At 43.6% G+C, this 16,697-nt stretch overlaps 1 protein-coding gene across 27 annotated transcripts in view; it reads left to right on the forward strand.

Annotated features, from left to right (window-relative positions):
* The window catches only part of ATG7 (autophagy related 7), a 267,942-nt gene that overhangs the window by 51,401 nt on the left and 199,844 nt on the right, over window positions 1-16,697 (forward strand). For all 27 annotated transcript variants that reach the window (XM_060402632.1, XM_027957767.2, XM_027957764.2 and 24 more), the window contains 4 exons: window positions 3,918-4,006; window positions 5,619-5,740; window positions 10,375-10,465; window positions 11,224-11,368. In XM_060402632.1, the coding sequence (XP_060258615.1) occupies window positions 3,918-4,006; window positions 5,619-5,740; window positions 10,375-10,465; window positions 11,224-11,368 (447 nt within the window). The remainder of the gene's footprint in view (window positions 1-3,917; window positions 4,007-5,618; window positions 5,741-10,374; window positions 10,466-11,223; window positions 11,369-16,697) is intronic.

A 16,697-nucleotide genomic window follows, 5' to 3' on the forward strand; every position in this document is an offset into this window, starting at 1 on the left:
TACAATGTAACGAATCTCCGTCCATAGTTCATCAGGCACTCTGTCTCTCAGATCTAGTCCCTTAAATCTATTTCTTACTTCCACTGTATAGTCATAAGGGATTTGATTTAGGTCATACCTGAATGGTCTAGTGGTTTTCTCCACTTTCTTCAATATCAGTCTGAATTTGACTATAAGGAGTTCATGATCTGAGCCACAGTCAGCTTCCAATCTTGTTTTTGCTGACTCTATAGAGCTTCTTCATGTTTGGCTGCAGAGAATATAATCAATTTGATTTTGGTGTCGACCTTCTGGTGATGTCCATGTGTAGAGTCTTCTCTTGTGTTGTTGGAAGAGGGTGTTTGCTATGACCAGTGCGTTCTCTTGGCAAAACTCTATTAGCCTTTGCCCTGCTTCATTCTGTACTCCAAGGCCAAATTTGCCTGTTACTCCAGGTGTTTCTTGACTTCCTCCCTTTGCATTCCAGGCCCCTGTAATGAAAAGGACATCTTTTTTGGGTGTTAGCTCTAGAAGGTTTTGTAGGTCTTCATAGAACCGTTCAACTTCAGCTTCTTCAGTGTTACTGGTTGGGGCATAGTCTTGGATTATCGTGATATTGAACGGTTTGCCTTGGAAATGAACAGAGGTCATTCTGTTGTTTTTGAGATTGCATCCAAGTACTGCATTTCAGACTCTTTTGTTGACCATGAGGGCTACTCCATTTCTTCTAAGGGATTCCTGCCCAGAGTAGTAGATATAATGGTCATCTGAGTTAAATTCACCCATTCCAGTCTGTCTTAGTTCACTGATTCCTAGAATGTCAGTATTCACTCTTGCCATCTCCTTTTTGACCACTTCCAATTTGCCTTGATTCATGGACCTGACATTCCAGGTTCCTATGCAGTATTGGTCTTTACAGCATCGGACCTTGTTTCTGTCACCAGTCCCATCCACAGCTGGGTATTGTTTTTGCTTTGGCTCCATCCCTTCATTCTTTCTGGAGTTATTTCTCCACTGATCTCCAGTAGCATATTGGGCAGCTACCGACCTGGCGAATTCATCTTTCAGTGTCCTATCTTTTTGCCTTTTCGTACTGTTCATGGGGTGCTCAAGGCAAGAATACTGAAGTGGTTTGCCATTCCCTTCTCAGTGGACCACATTCTGTCAGACCTCTCCACCAAGACCCATCAGTCTTGGGTGGCCCCACACGGCATGGCTTACTTTCACAGAGTCAGACAAGGCTGTGGTCCATGTGTTCAGATTGACAGTAGGCACTGAGAGAGGGGATCAGAGGGCAGACATCCTGAAACTACTTATGATTTAATGGGGTTATATCAGTTGGGGTTATTTTTGAAAAGAGTGCCCCAAAGGTGAAGTGCCCTTGTCATCACATCATGTATTAGCTACCTGAAACTCACATGACATTCCTAGTGGTGTTAAAATTGATCACTTGTAAGGTAGAATTGGCCAGGTTTCTCCACTGTGAAATTATTCAGTCACTAAGTCATGACTGTTTGTGACCCCATGGACTGTAGCACGCCAGGCTCCCCTGTCCTTCGCTATCTCCTGGAGTTTGCTCAAGCTCATGCCTGTTGAGTCTGTGATGCCATCCAACCTTCTCATCCTCTATTGCCCCTTCTCCTCCTGCCCTCAGTCTTTCCCAGGATCAGGATCTTTTCCAGTGAGTTGGCTCTTCACATCAGGTAGCCACAGTATTGGAGCTTCAGCGTCAGTCCTTCCAATGAATATTTAGGGTTGCTTTTCTTTAGGATTGACTCGTTTGATCTGCTTGTTGTCCAAGGGACTCTCAAGAATCTTCTCTAGCGCCACAGTTTGAAAGCATCAGTTCTTCAGTACTCAGCCTTGTTTATGGTCCACCTCTCACAGCCATACATGAAAAAACCATAGCTTTGGCTATACGGATCTTTGTTGGCAAAGTGATGTCTCAGCTTTTTAATATACTGCCTGGGTTTGTCATAGCTTTCCTGCCAAGGAGGAAGCATCTTTTAATTTCATGGCTGCAGTCACCATCTGCAGTGATTTTGGAGCTCAAGAAGATAAAATCTGCCACTGTTTCCATTGTTTCCCCATCTCTTTGCCATGAAAGAGATGCCCATGATGGGATCAGATGCCATGATCTTGTTTTTTGAATGTTGCATTTTAACCCAGCTTTTTCACTCTCCTGTTTCACCTTCATCAAAAGGCCCTTTTTAGTTCCTCTTCACTTTCTGCCATTGGAGTGGTATCATCTGGATATCTGAGGTTGTTGCTATTTCTCCTGGCAATCTTGATTCCAGCTTGTGATTCGTTTGGCTGGTTCCTTCATGTGATGTACTCTGCTTATAAATTAAATAAGGAGGGTGACAGCATACAGCCTTGACTTACTCCTTTCCCAATTTGGAACCAGTCTGTTGTTCCATGTCCAGTTCTAACTGTTGCCTTTTGCCCTGCATACAGATTTCTCAGGAGACAAGTAAGGTGGTCTGGTATTCCGAGCTCTTTAAGAATTTTCCAGTTTGTTGTGATCCAGAAAGTCAAAGGCTTTGGCATAGTCAATGAAGTAGAAATAGATGTTTTCTGGAATTCCCTTGTTTTTGTAATATTCAAAACTATCCCTACTATTTTTCCTTCGGGAACGAGTCACTAAGTTGAGCCCTCACTCAAGGTGGAGCGGGATTAAGCTCTGTCCCTGGAGGGTCTGTATCTACATATATTGCTTGGAAATCTTCTGTAAGGAAGACTTGTCCCTTCACTTTCAAATATCCGTCTCATCGTTTATGTCCTTATGGACTCATGGGTACTCATTTGGGGCTGGGTTACAATCCAGTACTGCGTTCTTTGTTTCCCTGCTCACCTTGTGCCGGCCTTGGCCACTGAGCGCTCCTTTCAGGTGTGTCTGGCGCCCCTTGCCATGCTCCTGGCCTTCTGCTCACTCAGCACTCGCTAGCTTTCTGGTGTACAGCGTGCTCCAGGCTCATTTTCTGTTTTCCCTGCTTTGCGTGCTCAGCCACTCAGTCGTGTCTGACTGTTTGTAACCCCATGGACTGTGGCCCACCAGGCTCCTCTGTCCATGGGATTTCCCAGGCAAGAACACTGGAGGGGGTTACCGTTTCCTCCTCCATCCCTTCCTCACGCAGGGATTGAACTTGCTTCTCCTTTGTCCCCTGCATTGCAGGCGGCTTCTGTACCACTGAGCTATCAGGGAAGCCCTTTTTTTTCCCTCCTCTAGCCCTAGGATTACCCATGTGTCCAGACAGCCCCTATTCCTTTTACTGGAGGACAGTATTTAGAGATTAAGACCTCAGTGTCTTTCGGAGGAAAGAGACAGAAAATGTGAAAGGTGTCCTGTATGATGTACAGAGGGATCAGGAAGCAGAAAAGACAGGGTGACGACCTCCTCTGGGGACAGTCTTCATCAAAAAGAAGAGCTTTCTAGATGGAGATCAGGGCTGGGGGAGCTGCAAGCGGGAGGAGTGGGAGGAGAGGCAGGTGAGCAGCGTCGAAGGCGTCTTGCTTTTTAGTTTGGTCTGACTATGCGTTTACGTACAGCGGTAGTGACCCGTCTTTCACTTTTCTCATTACATGAAAATTAGCAATTTTCACAGACCATATCTCTTTGAGACAAGATCTTCTCTTTGTGAGCCCTGACAGTTGGCTGCCCTCCCTCCCTCCCTGTCTTCCTTTCAGTCCTCCTTCTAAATGTATCTAATTTGTCACAGAGGGTGAAGGGAAGAATTTGACAGCTCGGGCCATCAGGACGTTCTGTCGTCAGGTGTGAGGTCCTTTTGCTTTCTTCTCTTTCCTCCAGCCGTTCACCACGTGTCTAATAGTTGATGCTTTTGCACAACCAGATACATAGGCGAGGGGAGGGATTAGCAGTGTTTGTGCTGTGAATCTGACACGGTCCCTGCCTCACGCGATGTCTTTTCTGTTCACAGATAACGATTGGTGTGTACGATCCCTGTAACTTAGCGCAGTACCCCGGATGGCCTTTGAGGAACCTTTTGGTCCTAGCAGCCCACAGATGGTATTTACGTGTGTGTGTGTGTGTCTGTGTCTGTGTGTGTCTGTGTGTGTCTGTGTGCGTGCGCATGTGTGTGTGTGGTCCATCTGCCTGCCTGTCTCTGTCGGTCTTTGTATGTTTTTCTATTTGACTGTCTGTATTTCTATTTTCTCAAATGAATTTTTTTGTCATTGCTGGTGTAGAAACCAGATAACAAATCAGTATATTGTCATAATCCAGTTTTTTTTGGTAGTGAGCCTCTAAGCAGGTCTGTTACAGAGCTTCAGATTCCAACCGTATTGCGCTGAGGACAGCGTAGAGTAGAGCAGGACCCACAGCTCGGGGATCCCCATCCCGAACTTTTCTAGCCCCCACTTGAGCTGAGTTGTGTTCAGGAAGGATTTTCTCATTGCTATCGTCCTCCCTTTATCCTGACCCTAAGCTGAATAAAACAGAGGGTAGTGCACATTTGGAAAGATGTCCAACATCATCAGTCATCCAGGAAATAAAATATAACAAGACAGTACTCGTTAATAAAGATAATAAGATGCTGTTATGAAAGATACTACCACACACTCACCAGATAATGAGATACCTACCAGACTCATTTTAAAAAGATGACAATACCAAGTGCTGTCGACGATGTGGATGAATCGGAACCCTCAGACATCGCTGGGTACCTGTTTGGAAGTATCTCCCAAAGTTAGAAATATCTGTAGCTCAACAGTTTCCCTCTCAGGTACATAAAGCACAGAAATGCACCCTCAGATGCAAGCAAGACACCTATATGGGAATGCTGACAGCAGCATTGTTCTTTATAACCAGACACTGGGAATAACCCAGATCTCCTTGAACAATGAAATGGTTAATACAGCGGGGTGTGTTCACTGCCATGGAATGCAGTGTTGTAGTCAGCCTGAGTGAACCACTGGTACACTTATCAGCACGATGGGTTTAAACAGCATAGTGTTGAATGAAAGAGGCTGGACCTTTTAAGTTAAAACCTAAGTCCCTACTTAGAAGTTAGAGTAGGAGTTGCTGTTGAAGGGGCTGTTTAAGGACTGGGAGGAAGCATGAGTCACGCTCCTGTGTGTTTAGGATTTGGGTATTTACATTTGTGTATGCTTTACTTAGACAGCCATGTCCACTGGGAGATTGCTAGATCATAGACCTTCCCCAGAAGAAGAGGGTTACATGTGCTTATCCTGGTGGTGAGTGTGTAGCCATGGGCTTCCTCACCACGGCCTGCTCTGTAAGCTCCTGTGGCAGAAGAGGGACCAGAGGAACTCATGCTTGTCTTAAGCTTCTTTTTAATGTCTTATGAGCGTCTTTCCCCCTGCATTCAAGATTCATTTGTCAGAATTATTTCTGTGCAACATGAAGTTGTTATATAAACCTCACCTAAAAAGAAATCCGAGCCTGTTCCACACCCAGCCTTTAGACGCTTGGACAAAGGAAGCCCATGTGGATGTGCTCAGAATCTCAGAGGTGAAAGCTGCGTCCACCAAGGGTGTCAGGGGGGTGTACTTACAGTGACTTGAATCCTCTCCAGCTGGGTTTGCCAAAGCTCTTATGTGAGCTCTCTCTTTTCCTTCCTTGAAAAAACTGAAACATAAACATCCGGGGCTGACACCAGGAGTGGCAGTTTCCAGTCCGTGGAAGTGGTCTGCTTCCGGGACCGCACCCTGCAGGGGGTGAGAGACGTCACCCACAGCATCGTCTTCGAAGTGAAGCTTCCAGAGATGGCATTCAGCCCAGGTAATTTGCCACCTTGGAGAATGCACATAATTACCATTTATTAGAAACCCAGTCAATTCAGTTTGGTTCAGTCTCTCAGTTGTATCCAACTCTTTGTGACCCCATGAACTGCAGCACACCAGGCTTCCCTGTCCGTCACCAACTCACAGAGCTTGCCAAACTCATGTCCTTTGAGTCAGTGATGCCATCCAACCATCTCATCCTCTCTCTTCCCATTTTCTTCCCGCCTTCAATCTTTCCCAGCACCAAGGTCTTTTCAAATGAGTCAGCTCTTCGTTATCAGGTGGCCAAAGTATTGGAGCTTCAGCTTCAGCATCAATCCTTCCAATGAATACTCAGGACTGATCTTTAGAATGGACTGATTGGATCTTCTTGCAGTCCAAGGAACTTTCAAGAATCTTCTCCAACACCACAATTCAAAAGCATCAGTTCTTCGGCGCTCAGCTTTCTTTATAGTCCAACTCTCACATCCATACATGACTACTGGAAAAACCATAGCTTTGACTAGACAGACCTTTGTTGGCAAAGTAATGTCTCTGCTCTTTGATATTCTGTCTAGGTTGGTCATAAATTTTCTTCCAAGGGGCAAGCGTCTTTTAATTTCGTGGCTGTAGTCACCATCTGCAGTGATATTGGAGCCCAGAAAACCAATCCGGCCTCACTTTCCTTTCCTCCCTGTACAGTGACAGTGGAGGGGAGCTGCAGCTCCTGTCTCTTTGTCACTGGGGGTGTGTCCCTAGAACGAAGGGCAGAGATTCTCGCCAGGGAATTCCCTCACGGCATTTTTTTCAGCCTTGAGGATTTTTTTTTTCCTTAATTTTTTGTTTTTGGTTGACAAAAGAATCTTTATTCCTTGTCCTTCTTGCAGGAAGAATGAAGTATTAATGCACCTACGTTATTTGTTACAAAATATTGTGTGTGATCTTATTCTCTGTAAACTAGTCAGCAAAAGTGCCATTTCTCCTTCTACATGTAATGTTCTTCATCTTATCCCCACCTCATAAGTTAGGAAATGCAGACTCACAGATATGTTTTATATATATATATATATATATATATATATATAGAGAGAGAGAGAGAGAGAGAGAGAGAGAGGGAGAGAGATGTGTGTTTATGTATAGATGGTCTTGCATTTATGTCTGTGTCTGTCTTGAGGTACACATCACAAAGACAGAATAACATACTCAGATTTGAGTAGAAGTAGAGGAGGTGATAGCCATCTCGTGGCGCGCCCCTGTGAGGAATCTGACTGCTGTGTAAAGTCGGACGCTGTGAGGGCATGCTGTAGTTGCTTCATGAATGCTAATTTATGGTAATTTCCCATCTTACCCGAAGTCCGGAACTCCTTCCAAGATGACCCCTTCAGCTTTCTTTGTGCGGCAAGCTCTTCAGAGTACTTTTATATACTTACATGGTTTAATTTGCTCCTGTATTACAGCATCTGCACTGTCCCAAGGCACCTTACTTTCTTCAATCCGTGAGTCATGTGCCTTACTGTGAGTGTGTGTTTTGGAGATGAGGAGTGTTAAAATCTCTACTTGGTCAGGCAAAAGAGGAAGCTGTTTACTTGCGAGTTTGGAGTTAAGGTATCTTTTGTCTCTCCGCTGTCTTTTCCTGTTGCTGTTTAGCCGCTCAAGTCATGCCTGACTCTCTGCGACCCCATGGACTGAAGCACGCCAGGCTTCCCTGTCCTTCACCAACACCCAGAGCTTGCTCAAACTGATGTCTGTCTAGTCGGGGTTGCCGTCCAGCCATCTCATCCTTTGATGCCCCTTCTCCTCCCGCCTTCAGTCCCTCCCAGCGTCAGGGGCGTTTCTCGTCCATCGTCTTTGGATGTTTGCGTTTGATGTAGCATCCTCTCCAGCCTACCACCTTTGGGGAGAGGCACTTTTCTTTCAATTTTGAAGATAAAGTCACTGGATTACTCTCTGATCCCTGCGATATCACAGATGCTTGGTGAAGCTGGCAAACCCAGGATACGCCACGCACTTCTACTTGAGAAAGCTGTTTTCTATAGCACAATACTTGATACTTGATGTCAAGTGTAGATGATTTACTTTAAGAAAGGCAGATGTTTCTGATGCAGATTGATGTTCTCTGTTTTAGGTGTGAATAAAACTTCATAATAAATAAAACTGTATTGTAATGTAAACTGAAGCTATTAGTATGATAGTATCTTTTAACATTTCTGAGACATCCCATAGTTGCAGTGACAGTGTCGTAAGAAATAGTTTTGAACATCCTGTGGCTGCTGCTGCTCTCCTGGTGCAGCCAGGCTCCCTCTCCTTTGCTGACCCAGAGTATTCCTGCAGCTGGCTGAGGGAGGGGCAGCCAGCTGCAGGGGAGGCCCCTCCTTTCCGTTCCTGTCCATGATGTGCAACTCTATCCAACTCTCCTCTTTGTCCAACTAGGGGAGAACAGAGCCTTATTTTCCCCTAAAATTATTGTTTTCTCATTAGTTTGGAGTATGTCTTATGGATGCAGGTTAGATGGGAGCAGGGGCCTTCTGTGGTGGCTCCTGCAATGCAGGAGACCTGGGTTTGATCCCTGGGTGGGGAAAATTCCCTGGAGGAGGGCATGGCAACCCACTCCAGTATTCTTGCCTCAAGAATCCTATGGACAGAGGAGCCTGGCGGCCTATAGTCCATGGGGTTGCAAAGAGTCAGACTCGACTGAGCATAGCACATAGTATTTTTAAAAAATCATCAATAAGTTTAAAGTACGTCTGATTTCATTAAAATGGCTGTAACATCTTGAGTACAGAGAGGTTTTAATTTGCGATGACATTTTCTTTTTGTTTCATGCTTTCTTATCTGTAATAGGAGCAAACTTAGATTGGAGTTATTAATCATAGTACTAGACTGTGTTTCTAAAGTTCCTGTCAAATTTCTGTGCCATGTATTAAAGAAGCATTTTTAAATTTGCTGTAAGAACAATAAGGAAATCAAACAAAATGTGAATCAATAACAGGTTTGAACTTTTTTTTTCCCCAGAAAAATAATTCTGGAGTTCTTCTTCTCTTTAAGATCTCAAATCTATTACTTCAGCTTTAATTTTTTTGTGATGTAAAAAAGGAGCAGCTCATAGCACCTGAACCAGAATAGGAAGGGGCATTTGTCTTCTGGCTCCCTGCTGTGAAAGATGCCTGCAGCCAAGTAGCTTTTGAAGCTACTTGGTTTCCCAGTGGTCATCCTAGCCCAGAAATAAAAAATTGTGTAAAGGAAATCAATACCCCTTGGCCCCATAATTATATTGAGCAGTATTATTTTAGGAAACAAAGGTTAAAAGCTAATAGGTCCAAGGAAATGAAAATAGGGTGTTGATAGAAATATAAAAATAGGAAAATTTCCAAAGAAAGCCAGTATACAATTAGTGACAAATTCCTGCCAATTGTCCTAAAATTCCTCTGAACCTTAAATCAAGGAGCTCCTGTTTCTTTAGACACTGTCAGTTAAAGCAGATACTGGAGGTGGTACTGGAATGGTAGGTGGCTGAGTGAATTCCCTGTGAAGGAGCTGAGACTGTCTTCTGAATTTGGGGAATTCAGTGCGGAAGGGAAAGTGACTGAGGTCCCCAGGTGTGGGGCATATAAGCGTCGGTGGCCCCCTGGTGCAGGAGTTACAAGACCAGGTTTCCACCAAGGAGACCAGGATTCCATTGAGGTATTCCGCAGAGCACTCTAGATTTTTTTTTTTTTTTTTTTTTTGAGAGGATTTTGCAGTAGTGGAATAGAGCAGCAGTTCCCTGAATGTGTCCCGTGGGGTTTTAGTCGGTGTTACGGGGTGAGGGAGTTACAGAGAGCCAGCTAAGACTGTGAAGCTCAAAGCCAAATCAGATGGAGTGGCTGCTTCACTGCAGGTCTCTGCGAGCTTTATCTCCACTACGTGGGAGGGACTGTCCAGGCGGGGGCGGGGGCAGATGGAGGCGCAGGTAGGATACGAAGCACTTCCCAGGCCCGCTGGCCACAGGATCGTCATCCTCCAGAGCTTTGCATTGGGGAGGCATTTTGACAACGGCTGGAATTGGAGTTGCAGAGGCCCCCATAGCAGAGGTTAAAAGAGATGAGCAGAGAAGGGAGAAGTCAGGGAAGAGGAGTCTTAATGGAGAGGACAGCTTAGCAGAGGAGCAGTCCCTGGGCTGAGCTCTGTGGACAGGTAGGTGCGCCGTGGTGGGCAGGGAGGCAGGGCGAGAGGGCGACATAAGGATGAGGAGCGCGAGGCGCATGCTGACCTGGGTGGGAAGGTGGGCTGCAGGCACGCTGGCGGGGCTTCCTCAGATGGAGACCCCTCCACAGGCCTAGACCCGCTCCAGGTATAGTCTTCTTTTTCTTTTGTTTTTCTGAGCAGCCTCCAGTAGCAGCAGAAGTTGAGGCAACTCAGGGCAGAGTTGCCAGGGTTCTTTCAGAAGCCCCTGTGCAGGAAGACTGTGCTTGGGTCTGGGGGTTTCTAAACAAGACTCCTCGTGGCCCAGGACACGAGGAGGCAGCCAAGGCAGGTGGATGCAAATTCAGGCCTGCACACCTCCTTGAAAAAGGCGTCGACTGAAAGCTCCTCGAGGTGTGCGCCATCTTGCTCCTTGGACTCATTCTTTATCCTTCTCTCCTTCACTGAAATTGCTGTTTTATTTGTCTCCAGATTGTCCCAAGGCGGTTGGATGGGAAAAGAACCAGAAGGGAGGCATGGGACCGAGGATGGTGAACCTCAGCGAGTGTATGGACCCTAAAAGGTACAGCTTGCAAGCCGTTCCCGCCGGGGTGCATGCCTGGTTCTGTCAGGCCAAGCGCGTCGCCCAGCCCAGGCGGGGCTGGGGGAAGGCAGATGTCAGTGTGTTCATTCGCTCTTGGCCACCTCCTGATTTAAGTTTGGCTGTGAGAATGAATATCAGTGATGGATATCTGAAGGGCACACAGCGTCTGTTTTTCTGGACATCCTAAATGTCGCTCTCGCTTCAAGCCCGCCCTCTCAGACCTGTGCACCTCCTCCACCTTCTTGTCCTTTGTCTGTCTTCCCTTACTGGTGTCCCATTTGCCTACAGGGAAGGCCATGGAAAGAAAGATTTCACGGAAACCAGCTTTGTGCTGAAGGGGTGATGTAAGTGCTCCCTCTACTGAGGGGACAGAAATTTCTCTGTATCCAGCGTCAGGAAAGCTTTCCTCTTAAGCGGCTGGTGTGGTTTTAGTCCCGGACGTAATACCCCCTGTAACCAGTCAGGCTTCCCGTTTCACCTGGGCTCCTGGGAGCTCCGGATCAAATGGGGGCCCGTCACGGTGCAGTTGCCGAGGATTGCGGCGGCACACACCACGCTGTGGTAACCGCTGTCCTCGCTTACCCTCCAGCCTCGTGTTGCTTTTCCTTGGATCCTGATTCCCTCCGTTACTTGTTTCTTATCTTCTCATACAAGCTACTTTCTTCCTAAAAAAGGACAGGACTGGGGGCATAAGCGAGTGACTGACTACATAAATAAACGATTCTCTCCTTTCCTAGGTTAGCTGAGTCATCGGTCGATCTCAACCTCAAGCTGATGTGTTGGAGATTGGTCCCTACTCTGGACTTAGACAAGGTTGTGTCTGCCAAGTGTCTGCTGCTCGGAGCCGGCACCTTGGGCTGTAACGTAGCCCGGACGTTGATGGTGAGTTTGCAGCGGTCGAATGGTGCCTTCTCTTCTTTCACTACAGTCTACCCTCCAGACTTGTGGGTTTCGCATCCAAGAGTAGGAGGGCATTTTTGTTTTTTAAGAAAAAAAAAAGCACCCAAACCAAAAATTAACCAACTAAACAACCCCAACAGCCAAGCATATACCTCTTTTTTTTTTTTTTTTTTTGGTCTTTTTGTTGGATTCCTCCTTCCTTTTTTCTTTTTTCCTCTCAGGTTATCGTTCAGTTTTGACTGAAGTTTACATTTTAAAAATATTTGTTTTCCAGCCTGCCTTGATCTTCAAGCAGGAGTTCATTGACTCAAAAAAAAAAAAAAAAAAGAATCTCTGGCTGGTTCCAGGAGCTCCTGGAACCCACCCCGTGTGAATACCAGGGGACAACCAACTGCGCCTGAGTACCTTCTTTCTCCTTGTCTCCCTCCCTCCCTCCTTTCTTTTCTCAGTATCTCTTTCAGTATAAAAGGAACACATACTTTTGTTATACGGTGGAAGCAAGAAATCTGCCTCCACTCTCGTCCCAAGTCACTTCCCAGAATTAAGCAGACTTTGTCAAGTGCTGTGGAGCATCTTTCCCTGTAATTTTCGTAGGCGTGTGCAAATACAGAGATGCGCTGGTCATCTTTGCTCTTATTTATTTATATTTGCAAAACTTGGATCATTGCAACCTGTTTATAGCAAGTTTCTATTTTTAACTCAATGGAGCAATAATTGTGGTTCTCTATTTATTCCATTTTATGTACATGTAGAATTTTGTTATATGCTGTGCTATGCTTAGTCACCTAGTCATGCCTGACTCTTTGCGACCCCATGGGCTGTAGCCCACCAGGCTCCTCTGTCCATGGGAATTCTCCAGGCAAGAATCCTGGAGTGGGTTGCCATGCCCTCCTCCAGGGGATCTTCCCAACCCAGGGATTAAGCCCAGGTCTCCCGCATTGTAGATGGATTCTTCACCATCTAAGCCAACAGGGAAGCCCATTGTTATATGACTTGCTTCAGTTCATTTAAACAATTTCAGCATATTTTTCTTTTAGAGATGCTGTTGAAATGAACATTCTTATACCTTCACATGTCCATGGGATTATTTCTTTAGGAAAAAAACTCTAGAAGCAGAACTACTATGTTAGAAAGATTGTAAAATAGCTTTTTTGTTTGCGTTTCTTTAATTAGTGAGGGTTAGTCTTTAACTTGATTTCATTTGTAAATTTTGTTTGTTCTGTTCGTGTCCTTTAGGCTGTTTCTTGTATCTTGACTTGGTGTACCTTTTTTAATGGATTGTTCAGTTGCTGAGTCCCGTTCGACTTCTTGCGACCCTGTGGGCTACAGCATGCCAGGCTCCTCTTGTCCCCCACTGTCTCCTGGAGTTCGCTCATATTCTTGTGCATTGAGTCAGTGATGCTATCTAACCATCTCATCTTCTGCCGAACCCTTTTCCTTTTTTATGGATGTTAACCGTTTTTCTGTAATGTCATGCAAATATTCTCCATGTATTTATCTTTAACCATGTAAAGGTTTTTAAAAATGTATTACTTTTTAATTAATAAATGTCATTGAATATGTTAATCTTCTCCTTTATGGTATACAGAACTCCTGTTTTTATGTTAAGATCTTTATTAATGTGGAATTTATTTTTTGTTTTATGGAATTTAACAATGTAACATTTTAAAATAGTCATTTATTTTAATGTCATTCATTCACTAATGCAAATCTCATTTTTCCACCTTTATTAAATTCGAAGTTCCTTTATACCTGAGTCTCTTTTTGGAGTCTGTTTTTATTCCATCATTCTATTTGTTCATTCCTTCATTAGTACTCATAGCTTTCACTCAAATTACAATGAATTTATAAATAAATTGGGAGAGATTAACATCTTTACAATATTGATCCTTAGTTCCAGAAGCGTTGTATATCTCTTAAATTATTTAGATCATCTTTGTAGCATTTTATTTATTTAGGTTTCCCACATGCCTCCTTTAATTAGTTTTCACATATTTAACTTCTTTTTCTTTTAAAGATGTGTTCCTCCCACTAAATTTTACAATTGACTCTTACTGGGATGAATATATAAGAAAGATAGTTTTGAATGTTTATCTTCTATCTGGTCATCTTTCTAAACTTTCCTGGCTGTGATAGTTTTATGTTTGATTCTTTTAAATTTTCTAGGTTGATAAGTGTTCCTCACCAACATCTGTATCCGTTTCTTTTCCTTGTCTTATGGGATTGACTAGGACTCCATAGCAGTGGTGAGGAACAGTGGTGAGAGTTAGCACCCTCATTTGGTTACTGATTTCAGTGAGAAGCTTCTTGTTTTTTCCTTTAGTTTTGATATGTGATGTTGGTTTCTGCTAATGTTCTTCCACAAGTTAAGGAGGCAGATTTTTCTTCTAGTTTACTGCGAGTTTATATCAGAAATGATTGTTGAGCTTTATCATCAAATACATCTATCAAGATGCTGAGCATTCTGGGGGAAAACTCTGATTTGTTCATAGTTCATTATTCTTCTAATATACGATGGAGTTCAACTGGTAATGTTTTACTGCTAAGTCTTCCATATGTATTAATAAGTCAGACTGGTTTCTAGTAATGTTTTTCTTTTCCTTTCTGGTGTCATTGTTTATCTCATAGCTGAATTACACTACTTCTATAAAAGAAAACTTTCTGCCTTTTTCTACGTGGCAGGACAGGTTTAGTGTATAAAGTATCAGTTCCTTGATGGTTTGGTAAAATTCATCTATAAATCCAGCTCAGCCTGGTGCCTTTGGAATTTTGTTAGCAATGAGAGCAGGGGATCTGTGGAGGCGTTTAGAAATGTGTCTACAGTCATTGACCTTTTAGATTTTATACCGCTTTTGGGTCAGTTTAATCATGTTGTTTTCCTAGAAAATCATCCATTTCATCTAATTTGAAAGTTAAGTAATATAAAATACATATAGGATTCTCTTGCCATCTTTCCCATCTTTCTTTTATTTACTATCTATTTATTTATCTTTGGCAGCACCGCAGGGCATGTGGGATATTAGTTCCCTGACCAGGGATTGAGTGGGATCCCTGCAGTGGGAGCTCAGAGTCTTAAGTCCTGGCCCCCAGGGAAGTCCCATCTTCTCTGTAATAGTAGTCAGTGTTGGTCGCTCAGTTGTGTCCACCTCTTTGCGACCCCATGGACTACAGCCAGTCAGGCTCCTCTGTCCATGGGATTCTCAGGCAAGAATACTGGGGTGGGTTGCCATGCCCTGCTCTAGGGGATCTTCCCAACCAGGAATCGAGCCCAGGTCTCCTCTGTTGCAGGCAGGTTCTTTACCACCTGAACCATGTTCCTAATGTTGAATATTTCTGTTTTCTCTTTTTCTCCTCTTATTCAGACTTGCCTGATAGGCTTGTCTTTCCAGAAAACTAAATCCTTGCTCTCTTTTTTCTGTAATTTTTGTTTTGGTTTGTTTCCAGATTCATTACTATCTACTTTTTATTCATTTCTTCATCTTTTTATGGGAATTTATTTCATTCTTTCCCTAACTTCCCGAATTAGGTACATAGGTTTTCCCAGCACTTTTAAAATTATGAAGTCAGTATAGATCTAGATCCATTATAGAAAATCCCTACAGTGTGAGAGTTACGAGGCGGAGGAAGAAGGCCCATTTTTCTACTACTTTATCACCTGTTTCCTTTCAGTGTTTGTGTAACATGTATTTAAATTGTTTATTTGATGTGTAAAAATGTCCCTTGTTTTCATCAGTTAACACAAAACACTTTCTAATGTTGTTAAAAAGGATACCTAAAAAGCTTTTTTAATGGCTGTAGAATCAGTTCAGTTCAGTTGCTCAGTCGTGTCCAACTCTTTGCGACCCCATGGACCACAGCATGCCAGGCCTCCCTGTCCATCACCAACTCCAAGAGCTTGTTCAAACTCATGTCCATCGAGTCAGTGATGCCACCCAAACATCTCATCCTCTGTCATCCCCTTCTCCTCCTGCCTTCAATCTTTCCCAGCATCAGGGTCTTTTCCAGTGAGTCAGCTCTTCATATCAGATGGCCAGAATATTGGAGTTTCAGCTTCAGCATCAGTCCTTCCAATAATATTCAGGACTGATTTCCTTTAGGATATAGGCTGGTTGGATCTCTTTGCAGTCCAAGGGGCTCTCAAGAGTCTTCTCCAGCACCACAGTTCAAAAGCATCAGTTCTTCAGTGTTCAGTTTTCTTTATGGTCCAACTCTCACATCCATACATGACTACTAGAAAAACCATAGCTATGATTACGGACCTTTGTCGGCAAAGTAATGTCTCTGCTTTTTAATATGCTGTCTAGGTTGGTCACAGCTTTTCTTCCAAGGAGTAAGCATCTTTTAATTTCATGACTGCAGTCACCATCTGCAGCGATTTTGGAGCCCCAAAAATAAAGTCTGTCACTACTTCCATTGTTTCCCCATCTATTTGCCATGAAGTGATGGGACTGGATGCCATGATCTTTGTTTGTTGAATGTTGTGTTTTAAGCCAACTTTTTCACTGTCCTCTTTCACTTTCATCAAGGGGCTCTTTAGTTCCTCTTCACTTTCTGCCATAAGGGTGGTGTCATCTGCATATCTGAGGTTATTGCTGTTTCTCCTGGCAGTCTTTGATTCCGGCATGTGCTTCGTTCAGCCTGGCATTTTGCATGATGTACTCTGCACATAAGTTAAATAAGCAGGGTGACAGTATACAGCCTTGACATACTCCTTTCCCAATTTGGAACCTGTCCGTTGTTCCATGTCCAGTTCTAACTGTTGCTTCTTGACCTGCATACAGATTTCTCAGGAGGCAGGTCAGGTGGTCTGATATTCCCACCTCTTTAAGAATTTTCCATAGTTTGTTGTGATCTACACAGTGAAAGGCTTTGGTGTAGTCAATAAAGCAGAAATAGATGTTTTTCTGGAACTCTCTTGCTTTTTTATGATCCATCGGATATTGGCAGCAAGAAGTTGGCTGTAAAAATGCCTTATATGATGAAACATGATTTACTGAGACATTCCCCTATTTTTAGACATTAACATTGCTTTGAATATTTTACAACTATAAATTATTTTACAGAGAACATCTTGGTGATTACATTTTTGTCAGTATTTTGGATTATTTCCTAAGCTAGATTGCTGGAAGTTGATATGATTGATATGAGCATGTAAAAAATTCTAGAATCATATTGCCAGATTGCTTTCCGGAAGAGTGATACCAGTTTACATTCTCAATCAATGAAATGTCAATGAAATAAAATACCAGTATTACATTCTCAATCACTAAAGCCCCATCCTCAGTAGCATTGAGTGTTGTAATTTTCTTTA

This window comes from Ovis aries, chromosome 19, assembly GCF_016772045.2.
Source record: "Ovis aries strain OAR_USU_Benz2616 breed Rambouillet chromosome 19, ARS-UI_Ramb_v3.0, whole genome shotgun sequence".
Classification (NCBI taxonomy): domain Eukaryota; kingdom Metazoa; phylum Chordata; class Mammalia; order Artiodactyla; family Bovidae; genus Ovis; species Ovis aries.